Source organism: Rhodnius prolixus, unplaced genomic scaffold, assembly GCF_049639745.1.
Source record: "Rhodnius prolixus isolate KJV_2025 unplaced genomic scaffold, Rpr scaffold_3, whole genome shotgun sequence".
In the NCBI taxonomy this organism is placed as follows: Eukaryota; Metazoa; Arthropoda; class Insecta; order Hemiptera; family Reduviidae; genus Rhodnius; species Rhodnius prolixus.
In genome coordinates, this window is record NW_027411603.1 from 49,269,416 (window position 1) to 49,287,235 (window position 17,820).

Here is a 17,820-nt window from a genome sequence, read left to right on the forward strand (position 1 = left end):
CAAGGTTGTCTAATCAGTTTGGTCATTATAATTAACTATTAGTAAAGATGCAAGTTTATCTTTTTCTTAGAAAAAAATGAAGAAAATAAAAAAGACACTCACACGATTTTTACTTATCAAAATTATCAAGGTCGTAACAAATTCTTTAATCTATGAATTTTTGAAAAGGTTCTCTTTGACATTATATAAGCACGTAATACCGTAATCTGTACTGAAGTGTCACTATAGAGGTCATCTATTCCACGTTAGAAATGCAGTTATTTTTCTTAAGGTCCTACCCACAATATATGACACGATAGCCGAGTGGTTAAGAAGCTAGACCCGCAAAGCTAAAGTGTGTATTATTGGTTTAGTAGGTTCGATTCCCGGTGTATAGATCTTGGATTTTATTTAATTTGGTTAATATGAGAAATTCATAGTAAAGTATGTAGATGCCTCCGTCCATGATATCTAATTTGGGTGGTTGTTTATACCCGCCTGAAAATATTATGGTCTTCACCACATGGATTCGCAAAAAATACTTCTAAACATCTGGACTTACTTAATGCTGCACTAATAAGCATCGGTCACTTTTCGCACTAATATTTTCGTTTAAACTTAAATCACGATTTTATACTTCATCCAAATCAAGTTGGTTAATTTAGATTCGTATTCTATATATATTTATATTGATTATGTGCAAATTTAATCAAAATCCATTGATTCATTCATTTATGAATCCATTGATCAATTTATGAACAAATTTTCCTCAGACCCAAAATCTCAGCAACACATTGAATCCTCCTTAACAGTATATATGCTAAAAGAAACTGAAATGGTACTTAGTGGAAAACTTCTCCCGCAAAATAAGCCTTAATCAAATTTTTTATGGGAAATGTTAAAAACACAAACATTTACAAACATAAAAACAGTTATAATTGACGAGAAAACAATTCTTATAAGAAAAATATGGGTAGTTATGAATTTAAAAAATGGTAACTTGAAACTCTCTCTTTGGTAATAAAAGAAAGGAAGAAAGTAATTCGTTAAAAAGAAATGGTGCGAGAAAAGCTGGAAAATTGAATGAAAAATAAACTATCATATTAATAATGAGACAAAAATTTTTGGCAACCATTCAGACGGGAATATTTCCCTTTAATTCTTTGGGAAACATTCCAAAAATAATGCAGCAATATTTTTGTATGTCAAACTATGTAGCCAGCCAGTAAAAGTTCGGTCGGTGTGTTGTGTTGAGTGTGCGCAGAATTCTAATAATAGTTGACTTGTATTAAATATTATTTGTAAAAAAAATTAGACCCTACTTTAACCTCATAACCTATTTCTTCTCTATTACATTAAACTATCTTTAATTATTATTTTTACAGCTTGCGAACCCCTATTTGGGTTCTCGTGCCTTAAAGTTTCTAACTATATGAGCATCACGAAGAGGCTAGAACAGACTAGAGATTTAAAGGAGATAGTTTTCTAGTCTGGGATGCCTGCTAACTAATCTTCAGCCGATGGTGGGATGTATCTAAGGAAACCGACAGGCAAACTGCATTGAGCTAGGACATGAACTGTGCCCTGTAGGTTACTTCCCTACCATCAGCGACTCCTTGGAGCATGGCACTTACTTAGCGCCAGTATAACTACATCATCAAGTTCAGACAAAGTCGGAAATATTCGTCAATCATCATCAACTTGATGGCTATCAGCAGCCAACCTGTCTGTAACATTCACCACAGATCTAGTACATGGTTATTTGAGAATAGTGTATTATACTCTTTTTCTGTAAATCTATACCAGGATTCTAACTTTTAACAGGAGACTAATGAAGTTATATTATGAACAAAAGACGAGCCTGTCTGTTACATACAACTCTATATAATTAAATGGTTGTTTTAGAATTCAGTCAATCCAGGCCAGGATACCCATTATTCCAGAGTTTTTTAAATCATAAATTATGAAATAAAAGCGACCCAATCTGTAATATTAAGCTTAGCTTTAGTAAATGGCTATTTGTGATTATAAATCACTTTATTTCGGTCCATTGAGGCTGTAATTTGACTTTTTCCATTATTTTTAAATATATACGTATTATGAAATAAGGTGAATTCAGTTTGTTCCTAACTTTAGAATATAGTAAAGAAACAGCAATGATAATTTCCACCACTCTTGTGCCGATAATTTGATGACGTGATTAATGTGGGTGACTACGTAATCAACAATGACGTTTAATCAGGGTTTTAATTACTATAGTAATGAGGTAGAGTACTCCAGCTGTTGTACTCCATTACTCCAACATATCCTCAGCGTTGCAATTACTATAATGCCACAAATTGACAATGTGTAATTAATGAGGAATATGTGTAATTACAGTTAGGAATTTGTCCCGTACCAAATGTATGTTGAAAAGTCATATATTTTTATCCTACAAAATTTTAAGGTCAGAATTTCTGTTTCAGATTTTACCTGTAGCACAGTTATTAAGTAAAGAGTAAAGTAATGCCTATTTTTTTCAGGAGGGCTTTACGTTCAACTACTAAATTAGGGTGTCGTGGACGGAGGCGACTAGCAAACATACTTTACTATAAATTTCTCATATTAACCATTAAATAAAATCCAAGGCCTAGACCAGGGGAATCGAACCCACTAAACCAACAATACATCTAAGCATTGCAGGTCTAGCATATAACCGCCTAACTATACTTTACTATAAACTTCTCATATTAACCATTAAATAAAATCCAAGGCCTCTAGACCAGGGGAATCGAACCCACTAAACCAACAATACATCTTAGCATTGCGGGTGTAGACTATAACCGCCTAACATACTTTACTGTAAATTTCTTTTATTAACTATTAAATAAACTCCAAGACCTAGACCGGGAGAATCGAACCCACTAAACCAACAATACATCTTAGCTTTGCGGGTCTAGTCTCTTAACCGTTCGGCTATCGTGGCGCCTTTGTAGCCCAGTTATTATTGACATTTACCCATCACCATCAACAAAAATAAATAAATAAATAAATGTTAAACACTAACCTTAGAGTCAATGCCGATAGTTTTATTGCATTCATCGCATGTGTTTGCAAACACGGATTCATAACATTTGATACAATAGGGATGATCATCTCTGAGCACGTAGCGTTGTCCAGTCAACGATTCATCGCACTGCCAACAACAGAAATGGCCGGTATGCCAATCCTTGGACATGGCCTTCGTGTATTCGCCACTGAAAATCAACTGTAAAAGACAAAAAAGAGAAGAAAAATCGTAAGTTAAATTGAACACAAAAGGAAAATTGATAATTGCAGAATATTGTTCACCATTTTTGGTAACTGATTCATTAATACAGAAGAAAGCATAATTTTTTTAATTTTTTTGGCCAAGTTTTCCGACCTAAGGACTTCTTCATTTTCAGGGCTTCTACTTCTTGACAATTATAATATATTTTTTTACATTTTTAAGGCGTGTTTACACTCTAAACGGTCAGGGCAGAAGGTACACCAACTTTTCGATATTAAAAATCGAAAAAAATATTATAATTATCAACAAGTAGAAGCCTTAAAGAGGATCTAGTCCCTCTAGTCCCTTGGCAAAAAAATAATAAGTAATTATGCCTGAAATTTGGCCATGATCTTTTCTTGCCTTTGAAAATGTTATTGTGGTAGTGAAAAATTATGTTAATCACAATTTTAATAATTAACAATCAATAAAAGTAAATAACCATGATATCAAAGTTTTTCTTTCTACTTCTAATATTAATTGCCAACCAGTTATTGAACAGTGGAAATAAGACATCGTTTTCTAAATAATTTTCATTTTAAATTTTATAATTAGTCGTAGTTCAGAGAATTTCAGCTTTCCGCAGGAAATGTCATTGAGCTTGTCAGCTGATTAGAACACCTCATTAAAAATTGACATGGAATATTATACCAGGTTACGTAATTGAAATTTCAAATGAACTGGGAAAAATGGGTTTAATCAGAAAAATAATTAGAATTAAATAAAAAACTTAGAATTTAAAAAAACAACAGAAAAATCATTATTACATACAGATTTACGTAAAAAGATGCTGCTAGATGGGATTCAAAAATTTATTAACTAAAGCTAAAGCTCTACAATCACAGCAAAATTTATTGTGCTGAAAACTTAGTGTAGGCCCAAAAACTATCTTGGAATATTTATGCCCGTTTTCAGGCTTCTAATAAATGCGCAGAAAAACTGTCCATTAAGTGGAAAACAGGAAAAAAAAAGCTGTGCTGCACAAAACTATGGAAATGAATTTTACAATTCCTAAATGGGTTCTTTGGGAAAAACTATTAAGATGTTGTTGTAGTGTGGTGAATGCGAGAGGCTTCTAAACGCATCTAAGCCAAAACTTTTGTATGATTTAAGAAAGCTTGAATGGGAAACGAGATTTTTTCTTTTTAGTAATCGATATTTCAAGCGATTTATCTGTCAGCTTTACCGGAACTAAAGCGCTACCTACTGGCCAAGCCAAGCTTTGGACTCATGGGGTGCAGCTCACCATCTAAAGAAAACGACAATTTCAGAAAACGCTGATGGAACAGGGAAACTATTCAACTTTTCTCATCTCTGTCATAGTTTTCGTGAGCTTTTCCTCGGAAAAGAGGACGAATGAAAGATTTTGAAGCTCCCAAATTAATGAATAGTTTTCATTATTTAATTAAGAAAATTAATAAATTTTCGAATTTAATCTATAAACTGATTTAGATACTTATAATTGTAGTCTAAATAAACCTCATCTTTAAACAATTTTTTTTTTTAATCTTTTATTGTAATTTACCACTGCAACGATTGTAAGCAAATATGGTAAAAGAAAAAAAAAAATTAGAAGAAAATCACGAGTGGAGAAGGCACCCAGTGGTGTCACTCCAGTAACGTGCTCTTGCTATACTGCTCTCACGATAAGAGTAGATCACGAGGCCATCTTCTCTCCAATCTCCTTAGAGGATTACCTGGCGTAATGTGGAGGAAGATAGGTGTTCTATGAGAGGGTAAGGATGAGCTGCTGTAGAGTGGAATGAAATTTAAGAAAACGAATGTTAGCAAGATCTAATAATGAAAGGGATTTTGAGGTCATTATGGATAGTGGTGAGGTTAGATACATAGAACGGAGCGTTAAGAGGTTTTCGTAGTATTTTTGATTGTAAAGTCTGGAGTTGGAACGCTTAGTCAATCCCCCATACTTCGATGCCGTATGACCAAATAGATCGCAATAACAGTAGATATGAGTCTTTTGTTATGTAGGTTAAGTTTCGAACGTTTGTCAATTAGTCTGGCGAGAAGTTTGTAGCGTTGGTTAGTTTCTTGTCTTAACAAATTTAATATACTTTTTTTAATTGGTATTATTTAAATTTAGCTTGAGCTCAGATTTCCAGATTCTTGTTTATGATTGAAAACTGAGGGAATAAAAACATAAGTTTATCGTTACTCAAAAAAAAAAAACGTTTAAAAGCGCACCCGAACCAGGTTTACATACACTGGTTTTGAACCGTATCTTAATGTTCAATCGGATACAGGAAATATGTTTAACAACTAACTTTAATTGAACATATAAAACGGAAAGAGAGTGAGAGAGAGTGATAAACCTTGAATCGATCCAAACCTTGTGAGGAAAACTCCAAAATAAAGTAGGCAATTATTAAGTTAATGGCCGCTAGATACGTACTTCGGGGGTAGCGGCTGGAAGTTTTCATTTTAATAAACGTATGCTTTTAATGGCGCAATTAAAACTTATGGTTTACGTGCTGTATAGGCATTTATTGTTTTATCAACACTTTTCATTGGCCAGTAAAGTTTATCGTTTTTTTTCTCCCTTCTTAATTAAGTGTGAATACTTAATTGCTGTAATTAATGAAATAGAAATTTTAATGGCTAAAGTAAAACTAACTTTCAACGTCACCATGATGGGCGAGTCGCGAGGTTAAGTTCATGACCGAAAACTTAAGTTATGACATAGTTGATGAGTTTCCAAGCTCTGTTCAGGAAGAATTAAAGTGATTAGTAAAAATGTAATGTTAGAAGGAAAAAGGGTTAGAATCTTGAATAAATGAAAACCACTTTCTTTCTTCCGCCATTTCTAAGGACACAACTGACAATAAGAATGTGTGTACAATTTAATCAAACACAAGAGATTTTCTGGAAAAAGGTCTTCTTTGTACTTTTGGAGGCGGCAGTGAGGTAGGACAAGTGACGGTTCGTTAAAGAAGTCAGAAGAGTTGATGTGATAAGGTACCCTATCTTTGAAAATGGCAAAGTCAGAGGTCGGTGAACTATCTGTGACAGCTAGCCCTCTCGTCCGCCTTCCTGTTTGCAGCTCTTGTATTACGTGTGACTCCCCCCTCCCGCCCCCGGAGAACCGTTTGGAACTTACCAACTTCCCTTCTGTATTTCATCACAGCTTGTAGTAATAACTCCGACCATCAGCTTCAATTTTCTTTGATGTAGCAACCAGAGAGAGGCTAAAAAAAAGGTCAATATAGCCGAAGAGCCAGTTTTGAGTCACCTTTATGTACCTTATCAAACAAATTAGTTGTCGTGGACAGAGGCGACTAGCAAACACACTTTACCATTAAATAAAATCCAAGACCTAGACCGGGGGAATCGAACCTACTAAACCAACAATACATCTTAGCTTTGCGGGTCTAGCCTATAACCGCCTAACATACTTTACTATAAATTTCTCATATTACCCATTAAATAAAATCCAAGGCCTAGACTGGGGGAATCGAACCTACTAAACCAACAATACATCTTAGCTTTGCGGGTCTAGCCTATAACCGCCTAACATACTTTACTATAAATTTCTCATATTAACCATTAAATAAAATCCAAGGCCTAGACTGGGGGAATCGAACCTACTAAACCAACAATACATCTTAGCTTTGCGGGTCTAGCCTATAACCGCCTAACATACTTTACTATAAATTTCTCATATTACCCATTAAATAAAATCCAAGGCCTAGACTGGGGGAATCGAACCTACTAAACCAACAATACATCTCAGCTTTGCGGGTCTAGCCTATAACCGCCTAACATACTTTACTATAAATTTCTCATATTACCCGTTAAATAAAATCCAAGGCCTAGACCGGGGGAATCGAACCTACTAGACCAACAATACATCTTAGCTTTGCGGGTCTAGCCTCTAACCGCCTAACATACTTTACTATAAATTTCTCATATTACCCATTAAATAAAATCCAAGGCCTAGACTGGGGGAATCGAACCTACTAAACCAACAATACATCTTAGCTTTGCGGGTCTAGCCTATAACCGCCTAACATACTTTACTATAAATTTCTCATATTAACCATTAAATAAAATCCAAGGCCTAGACTGGGGGAATCGAACCTACTAAACCAACAATACATCTTAGCTTTGCGGGTCTAGCCTATAACCGCCTAACATACTTTACTATAAATTTCTCATATTAACCATTAAATAAAATCCAAGGCCTAGACTGGGGGAATCGAACCTACTAAACCAACAATACATCTTAGCTTTGCGGGTCTAGCCTATAACCGCCTAACATACTTTACTATAAATTTCTCATATTACCCGTTAAATAAAATCCAAGGCCTAGACCGGGGGAATCGAACCTACTAGACCAACAATACATCTTAGCTTTGCGGGTCTAGCCGAGAAAGAATCTTGAATAAATGAAAGCACTTTCTTTCTTCCGCCATTTCTAAGGACCAACTGACAAATAATGTGTACAATTTAATCAAACACGAGAGATGATCTGGAAGGTCTTCTTTGTACTTTTGGAGGCGGCAGTGAAGTAGACAAACGGCATTCCAATTAATCCAATGATTACCTTATTAATATGGATTCTTTTTTGGATGCAAAAAAGTTTCCAATTGTTCTCAGGACATTCCTATGAAGTGCCAGAGAAGAACTTTATCTTAAGGTAATCATTGGATTAATTGGAATGCCGCTTGTCTACCTCACTGCCGCCTCTAAAAGTACAAAGAAGACCTTCCAGATCATCTCTTGTGTTTGATTAAATTGTACACATTCTTTTTGTCAGTAGCCTTGTGGGAGCAACATTCTCGTAATATCGAGAAATTTTTTTGGAAGTGACGATGTTTTGGCAGAGGACCCTTTCAGTCACTTAATTTTTATTTTTTTTTCCCCCTTTGTAAACGAACATTGCATGAATTATGGATGCATTTTTCAAGGAAGTTAATGTCATGCTTTCTACGTAATTAACACTTTCTTTCACTACATTTGGTTCGCCTTATAATGAGCATTTCCGTTAGCAAAAATTTAATTTCAGAATGGATAAAATCTCGCTGTTTCCTGTTGCAAGAGGAAAGAGTAAATAACACGTAATTAAGCAACCATTTTTTTAAAAAAGTCAATATACTTTAATAATTATAAAGAAATCTCACTGATATAAATCCGGAAAAGGCAGATTGATAACTTCCTAATTAAAATTAACTTTGGCGAGTTTTTTTTATCAACAGAATCTCTCCACTTCCTTTTTCAACTTTTCAAACTTATTTGAAAATAATGGTGAAAACAGAGGATTAAATTTTTTATTTTTCTTTTAATAGACAGAAGAGTATTCAATCCACAGAATCTGAAAAGATCAGATCTCAGAAATTCTCAAAAATGAAAAGTAACAGAAAATTAAAAAGATAATTTTCCAATTTTCTTCTACTGTTATTTTGATCAATGAGATCTGGTCCAAAATAGTAAACAAAGCACCTTTACTGATACTTTTTTTTTAAATTAATAGTTTTTCTTGATTATTTACTATTCTACAAAACGTTATTGTAAAAAAATTGTTCCTAAGATACAAAGAAATGTGTGTTACGTAAGCGGAAGTAGCCAGAGAGTAGATAAATAATATCGTTCGACAATTTCCGCATTTAGAAAATAAATAATTCACAACAATAAACAATTTTTAAAATAAAAAGTTATTTGACAGAAAAGAAATAATAAAAGAAAGACACTTAGGAAATGGTTGAGACAATGGAGGAGGATGAAGGAACGGCAATAAAAAGTAACAGTACGGAACCTGGATTGAAAGAGAACTATTAAAAGAGGAGAGACAGAAAGAAGATCCTGAACAAAAGGTGACAATAAAACAGAAATACAAGAGTTTATTTCCTTTAACAGGTAACTTCTATTCAAAAATTTCATGCATCTATAAAAATTTGTTCAGAGACTTTCTATCTGTCTGTTTTTCTGTTCATTCGACCCTAACTCTCTGTTAACAGTTTTCATGCTGTGATGAAATCTATCTGTTGAAACGTTCACGAAGCTTTAAGTTTGCGATATTTGATAATTCAATTTACGTCACTGAATGAGCAAAAGAGGACTTAATAAACGATACCAAATTGACTCTAATGAACCAAAAAAGAAACCTCACTACTCAGCTCTACTAGCCCCATTCTGGACATACCGAGGACTTAGAATTCTGTGCGGTACAGCTAAGCGCTCCATCCAGACCCTTCAATCCGAAAATCCTAAGCACCATTAACGCATCTTTATAGCCCTTTCGTAAGGGTTATAAACTGACCCTAAAAATCCCTTTAGTTCTTGGCCTTCCCCCCAAAAAAATCGCGTTACACCCAAAATTCAAACCCAAACTTTCCCCAATCAACCTTCAATCCGCTCATACCACACAGTCTGTGTTCCAAAATACTCTTCCCCGTCGAGTTTCTATTCATACTATTTACACTGACCCTAAAAATCCCTTTTTTTTTATCTTGACCTGCCCAAAAAATCCTGTTACACCCAAAATTCAAATCCAAACTTTCCCCAATCAATTTCAATCCACTCTTACCATAATCGAATCCCTCCTCCAGAAGACTGAAGCGTCAATAGCCTCGCGATCATCTGATCCCTCATAGAAACGGGCACTTTCTTCGAATTCACTTCATCAGTGTTATCCACTGTTAGCCAATTCATGATGGTCATCATTTGGATGGCCCTTATTTAAATTCTTTCAATTTATTTTGTTTATTAAATATACGCTGTGGGGGGAGGAAAGTAGATCGCTTCCTCGTAGTGCCCCTGGAAACATATTTGAATGGCAAAATGATCTACAAACTATGTTGACTGCAGCGGGTCTGGGTGGTCATATAGTCAGGGTGGTGGCGGAAGAACTATATTTTTTTAGTCAACGGCAGTATCCATAAGTCGAGTCAGGATGACTTACCGCGAATGGGTAGAAGAGACTCATTAGCCAAAGTGACGGCCACTCTCTCCGAAATAATGCTCCTGGTCCTCCAGGTTGGAGGTTGAGCGCAGGGCCAACGACCCTGTCTCGGAAAGAAACCATTGTTATGAACCAAGAAAGAGAGGATAGCCGGAGTAATGTTAGAAGATGGTGCCTAAAAGCCGAAGACAGGGACGAGTGGCACTCTCTCTTGAATGAGTCCATGGAGTACCTAAAAGCCGTGGACAGCGACGAGTGGCACTCTCTCTTGAATGAGGTCCAGGTCCCTACTATAGGACTGTAGCACCATGGGAAAAAGAAGAACTTAATTATACGCTATCATATTTACTAGTTGCCAACAGGGCAGTTGTAAAGTAGCAAAAAGACTAAGAAAGAATTTAGTTGTGCTGTCCTACATTTGTTAACAAAAAAAATCAATCTTTTTTCTTTCCGGGATGTAAATCCGGTTACTTCCTATTTAGAGAGGTAAGAATAAGTAAGCACAGCAAGAGGAACTATTCTTAAAACAGAAATGAAACCAATAATTAACGTTAGAATTTTGAAGGAGCAAAAAAGAACTGGAGCCTGAAAGGATACGTACCACTCAGCAATAAAGAGATATGTATCTGGTGGTGATTATTAAAAGAAACTAGGACATACATGGTAATATCCGTGCACTTTGTACGCAAGTATGTATCTGGGCGTTATAGGCTTCAAAACCAATATGGGCACCGAGCGCTATTAACTGTAGTCAGATGTTTGTTTATATCTAAGAATGAAGTATCACTTCTAATCACTTGATATTGGCCGCAGAAAGTTTCTCTTTTAGCACCACTTTTCCTTCTTTAACTCTTAACAAAGTAATAAAGCGTTTTTTACCTTTTTTTTTTACATTTCATAAAGAGAGAGAGAATTAATTTAATGACAAGTCAAGGTGATTAAGGTGTTCGTTTCATACAACTTTCTTTGGCAGTAAAAGTAGAAAGGTTCACACTTTCAGTGAAGTTGATAATGACAGCATTAAAAATGAACATCTAAGCACCAAGACTTTGTGCGGCAGACTTTCGCGATTTAATAAATGAATAGATGCAGTAATATTTATTCATTTATTTTAGGCGTCCTTTAAGTCCAACTACCAAATTAGGTGTCGTGGACGAAGGCGACTAGCAAACATACTTTACTGTAAATTTCTCATATTAACCATTAAATAAAATACAAGGCATTGACCGAGGGAATCGAACCCACTAAACCAACAATACATCTTAGCTTTGTGGGTCTAGCCTATACCCTTATAACATGCTTTACTATAAATTTCTCATATTAACCATTAAATAAAATTCAAGGCCTAGACAGGGGAATCAGACCCACTAAACCAACAATACATCTTAGCATTGCGGGTTTAGGCTATAACCGCCTAACATACTTTACTGCAAATTTCTCATATTAACCATTAAATAAAATCCAAGGCCCCTAGACCAGGGGGAATCGAACCCACTAAACCAACAATACATCTTAGCTTTGCGGGTCTAGCCTATAACCGCCTAACATACTTTACTATTAATTTCTCATATTAACCATTAAATAAAATCCTAAGCTTAGACCAGGGGGAATCGAACCTACTAAACCAACAATACATCTTAGCTTTGCGGGTCTAGCCTATAACCGCCTAACATACTTTACTATAAATTTCTCATATTAACCATTAAATAAAATCCTATGCTTAGACCAGGGGGAATCGAACCCACTAAACCAACAATACATCTTAGCTTTGCGGGACTAGCCTATAACCGCCTAACATACTTTACTATAAATTTCTCATATTAACCATCAAATAAAATCCTAAGCTTAGACCAGGGGGAATCGAACCTACTAAACCAACAATACATCTTAGTTTTGCGGGTTTAGCCTATAACCGCTCCAGCTATCGTGGCTTCTACAAACTAAATATAGTAATCATTTTATTTCAACCATAATTTACCAAAAAAAACTCTATTCAAAATTCCAAGTTGAAAAGAGTTAACAGGTCCACCAGGAAATGTGGCAGTTCAATTGTAATTTTTCCAGTTTCATTTGCATTTGGTGCGTTATACTTTATCGGTTACTAAATTTTTCTTTTTGTGTAATCAATGATTTTAAAACAAGATTTTATGAGCAAACTATGATGTCATACTTCTTCCCAATACAATCATTTCAATATAATGACGTAAAATATGTAAGCCCCAACAAATTTTCTTGTTTTATACAGCCTCAAGTTTCAAGATAATTCAATCACATAAACTGGTGATAACTGAATGTCAAAGCGAGGAGGATTCCACTTCCTCCTAAATGAAAAGTTACAGTTGAAAGTTTACAGTACAAATGTTTTACTGGAATAATTTAAATTTGAAATGTACAAATATTTACTTCTAACAGAGACGAAATGAAACCAGCTTGCATGTTGTTGCATGTCCAATTTGACTCTCTGATTTCGTGCACTAGTTGACATATATCGTAAACATACATCTCTAGTCCATTGTTTGTCTATTTAATTTCCCTACAAAATATGGTACTCTTTATGTCCAATAAATTGTATGCTTCCAAAAAGAAAATGTTTAAAGCAAGATGGAAAACAAATTTTATTTTGGTCATTTTCTAAACGATTTCTGTTGAATAAAATCTCGAGATTGGTCTCCCCTATCTCTCGCGTATATCGTAAAATAGGATGTGCAGATTTTCTATGTTTGATGTATTTGCATACAGGTTAATTAAGTTGAGCGAAAGCCTGAACTAAATGTATGCAAAGAGAGTTGAACATAAGTTCAAATGTAAATAAGTTAGAGACATTGTTTTTTTTTTTTGAGAGAATTTGAAGGAAAAAAAGGAAATGGGAAATCCAATTAGTGAAGTGGAAAAGTGGCTTATTTTCAGAACTCAACTTGGGCCTACAGCGGGATGATCAAATCTGGACTTTTTCCTAGTTTTTTTTTCCATTTATGAGAGGGGTGACAAAGAGAGTCTTTTTGAGAGGCGTGAAAGTCACATAAATAGGCAAACACTTTTCCGTGAAAGTCACATTGTTTTCCTCAGAAAACTCATACTAGGATTAAGAAAAAGAAAAACAAGACCATTGTGAAATACTAAAAAAAAAAAACAAAAAAAAACCCTAAAATGTCAAAGAGCACGTTGGATGTTTTAGCGATTTATAGTGGTGCACGCGCGTGTGTATGTGGCACATGGTATGCGTGCGTGCGAGAGAGACAGGGACAGAGGGATGAATTACGAGAAAGGTGGGAACCAACTGGACAATGTTATGGCTGTTGATCCATTAGTCAAGCGAGCGCAGTGCGGACAATCGGCTTTGCACCATTATCAGAAAGGTCACAATCGTTGGGGGTCTTCAGCCCTTCCACCATCGATACAGACAAGTCCTATATATATATATATATATATATATATATATATATATATATATGCCAGATCTAGCCCTTTTGTTAATTATCTGGAGTAAAAAATAAAAAATAATTGAGCTTTGCTTTTCATAATACGTATATTAATGTGAAACTGACCTTTAAACTTTAAACTGATTATTAATTATTGTAAAAGTTATTAATCGAATTTAATCAAGTTACGTGAAAAACGGAAGAACGTGAATCTTCATATGGATTTGCATGCTTTAAGTATCGCTACACAACCTTAAAGCATGAACCAAAGTGACTTATACTGTCCACTCTAAAGAGTTCTCTACAATGCAACCGGTTTAAACTTGTCTGTCTCAGAATATTCAAGAACAATCCTGCATAAATGCGGAATTACTGGATAAGTACAACTGTTTGGAATAGTAACTGTAACTCTTTTTAGCTGACTTCCGCTTTGTAGATGAATTCCACGGTTTTCTTTAAGTTTCCTGTTACGAGATTCTCACTTTCATCATTAGATTTAGAACAAAGGATGGTTTTACGTTGGCACTGCCTTGCAGATGAGGCTTAAAGTGCCAATTCCTTTGTGGCAATAGTAGGAGAAACCACGTACTTTTGTTTCCCGCTTTATACGTTTTTATTGGGAGAGTTGTGCAGAAATTAAAAGTAGACCCTGTAAGAGAACAGGTATTTCTTTGGATTAATCTGAGACAGCTGAAGAGTATACAGGTCTCCGGAAATGCTGTAAAGCAGATCCTTTACAAGATGGTGATACTGGGTTACTGGCCTCAGAAACAAGGGTTACCCAACAACGTAGATACAATGGAAAACTTCAGGTCTTATGAAGGTAAAGTTCTGCTACAAATCTATGGTCGTGTAAATGTGGGATAAGACTAGGCAAACGAAAGAAGAAATTTGAAAAAGTTGGTGCATCTCATTCAATAATAAGTAGATAAGTTGGTAGCGATGGAGGAGGCCGTTTCTTATATGTCCTAAGTCAGGGATAGCGAACTTTTTTGAGACGTGGGTCAAATTTTGTTCTTTTTTTTTTAGGTACTAGCTCTTGGGTCACTAATGCCCATTTGCGCAAGAGTTAAGTTTAAAAATTTTTAAACTGAATATTTTCAAAACTAAACATCTTTAAAATTCAGTTGACTTAACGGGGGTAAAACGGGACGAAACAAGTGGCTATGGAAGTCTCTTTTTACAAACATAACTGAACAAAACCTGAACAAAAGTGTTTGATTTATCTGAAGAAAAATCTAAATGTGGTTATTTGCTTTGGGTTGTCGATTTTTTTTAACAAACAAAATATGAGTAAAATTATACATTTTATTTGATATTTTGTAAACACTTTTGCTTTATTTCCAAATACTACAAAAGCATATTAACCACAAATGGTTGCCTAGCAATTGTGGGTCAGTGAAAAAGCTTGCGCGGGTCCTAAGTACTATTGGACACTGTAAAAAATGAATGTCTACATTGAAATCCTGTGGAGGATGATAAAACGACACCCTATGCGACACCCTGTAGAGATAGATTTAAATCTGAGCCTATAAGCCTTATAAAAGGAGGCTATATTTAAGACACAGCCTGGTCCAAGGCAATACAGCGTTCTTAAGAAGAAGAAATTTGGACTGGTCTGGGACTTGAACGCCACTGACAGGCGTTCAGTAATTCCATAGCTCTAAAGAGCTCAGAGAAAAAAAACGGTACCCCCACAAATATGGCCATTAAAATCAGAAAGCTCTTCCAGTCTAAGTAAGCCAAACGATCACCAAACAGCCCTTGCCAAACACTAGCATTAACCCCAAATAGCCCACGCATCCTAGACAACCAATTCCTTTACTTTATACACAACACGATCACAAGTCACTATGAAAATAGTGACTTGAAATCTGGGCATGAAGCCACACACAGATGTTCAACAGAAAGAACATAGTAAACAATATTTTAAAAAGCCAAAACAGCTGATAACCCGAAACAGCTGTATTTTATTTTTACATGAAAAATGTTCACAACTAGAAAGAGAAGGAACAAAAATTTCTATTAAAGCAACGAAACAGTTTTTAATTAAATTAAAGGCAAAAGTAAATTAAAGAAAACCATTTTTTTTATTTTAAAATTAAATTATTATTATTAAAGAGGAGGAAATATTAAATAATTAATTACGCCAAAAATAATTAAATATTTCATCTTTTAATTAAAATGATTAATTGAAATCAACGCGTTTAGATTTATTATTCAATTTTCATCATGAGAAATCGTAATTAAAAACATCATTAATTCATTAAATTGTTTGGAACAATATTTAATTTGAATATGCAAAACGTGATGAGCGAATTTTGTTGTATGAAGTACAACCAGATGGTAATCATAATTGTCGCTTGTTTGGGAAACTATGTCTATTTGAGCCACTGCTTCAGGTATTGAGCGCTGCCGTGGATATCCCAGCCTAACTTTATAAACCTCTGCTTTACACTGTCGCTTAGAAGTGGGATGATGGAAGCAAATACGAGTATTTGTTTTTGTTTAACAAAAAGGTAAATCTTGGTACTTTTAATCTCCTTAAAAGAAATTTAAAAATTGTCCACTTTATGGACGAGGGCAAAACCAACTGACTGGCTCACAAAGTACAAATTTTTGATGCAATCAAAAAGGAATCTAAGTTTTTTGTGAAATCAATAAAAAAAGGAATTATTATACCCAGTGATTGGTAAAGAGCACTTTAGTCAATATTTTGAAAGTCATTAAATATTTAAATGAAAAACCCCCGATGACAGAATTTGATCAGAGAATTGGCCAGAATAACCCGAGGCCATCGTGACTTTAAAAGTCTATTGTTCTACCCGCAAGTTACGAGTACTTTGTCCTGACTGTTTAAAATTAGACAGGAAGGTCTGAAGGAAGGGCTTCAGGGAATAATATGAAGGTATAAGGAATCTCCCCGAAGGGCCAATACAGACACTCACTATTTCCTCATATTCCAGTCAAAAACTTGCACAGGCTAACCACTGCTAAGTCCAAAAGCAATGGGCATGTATTCCCTCAATTCTCCCCAAACAGCTGTCCAGCCTTGTTGGGTTAGTGAGTACCTTAGTAAATTTAGGTTTGAGAAACAGTATTTTAAAGTCTAAGTGAAGTAAGTAAAGTAATTGCCTATTTTTTCAGGCGGGCTTTACGTCCAACTACCAATTATTAGGTGTCGTGGACGGAGGCGACTAGCAAACGTACTTTACTGTAAATTTCTTTAATTAACCATTAAATAAAATCCAAGGCCTAATACCGGGGAATCGAACCCAGTACCACAATACATATTAGCTTCGCAGGTCTTGTCTCTAACCGCTTCACGATTTTTCGTGTCATGTTAAACTTCTCTGTATCGTTCCAATTTTATTATACGTACCACCGAAGCGAGTTAAGTAATTTTATGGTCTATTTCTGTCTTAAGGGTTTTCCACCCACCAAACCTGCGGTTTGCTATCCTCCAAATTAATGGTTACATTTATGAGATGCTTTATAATGCCGTAAAAGGATTGGCAATCCTATTAAAACTCCTAAGAGCTCCTCTCGAGCCAAGCAACCATTCTTCTTACTATCTTCCCAGTCTCCCGAAAGTCCGGGTACCTAGTCAAAAAGAAAGACCTTTTGTTGGTACTAATCCCTATCAGGAAATTCAAACACTTGAAGCAGAGCTTGATGGAACTTATTTTTTTGGGTTTCCTTAAGTATAAATAGATTGGTGACGAAGACAAAAGGACACTGCCCTACAATCTATTCACGTTCATATATAAAAGAAGTCCAGCTAACAATAGTGAGGTCACCATGATTTCCAATATCTACATTTATGTACAATGAAAATTTTCCTCTTCAAAATGAAAAGCAAACAAATTAATTTCCCGAAAGAAAAGAAAGCATGGAAAAGCTATCAAAGCAGGGGTGGATGGGGGGAAAAGCTTCCCCAGTTTACACACTATCCGAGTGTTTTTCTCTCTCAAAAAAAAAAAATTGGAATTTTCATTGTTTTTTCCCCCCTAAAAAACACTAGACTGAGTGGAAAAATCATTAAAAAAGGAAATTGGTTGAAGAGAGATAAACCAAGTTGACGAAAATAAAAAAAACACCTTTAGGGTAGTGAATATTTTATGATTAAGGTCAACACGCTTTTCTAGGGAAATTCTACACAATTTTAAATGAGATTTTCCCTGTGTTTTTCCACCAAAACAGGGAGGAAAACTCTA

General features: G+C 35.1%; 1 protein-coding gene across 9 annotated transcripts in view; it reads right to left on the minus strand.

Annotated features, from left to right (window-relative positions):
• Lmpt (four and a half LIM domains protein limpet) overlaps positions 1-17,820 on the minus strand; it is a 434,583-nt gene that overhangs the window by 53,597 nt on the left and 363,166 nt on the right. For 8 of the 9 annotated variants that reach the window (XM_074126570.1, XM_074126571.1, XM_074126568.1 and 5 more), the window contains one exon: positions 3,026-3,226. In XM_074126570.1, the coding sequence (XP_073982671.1) occupies positions 3,026-3,226 (201 nt within the window). The remainder of the gene's footprint in view (positions 1-3,025; positions 3,227-17,820) is intronic. The other variant, XM_074126573.1, reaches the window with a different exon arrangement.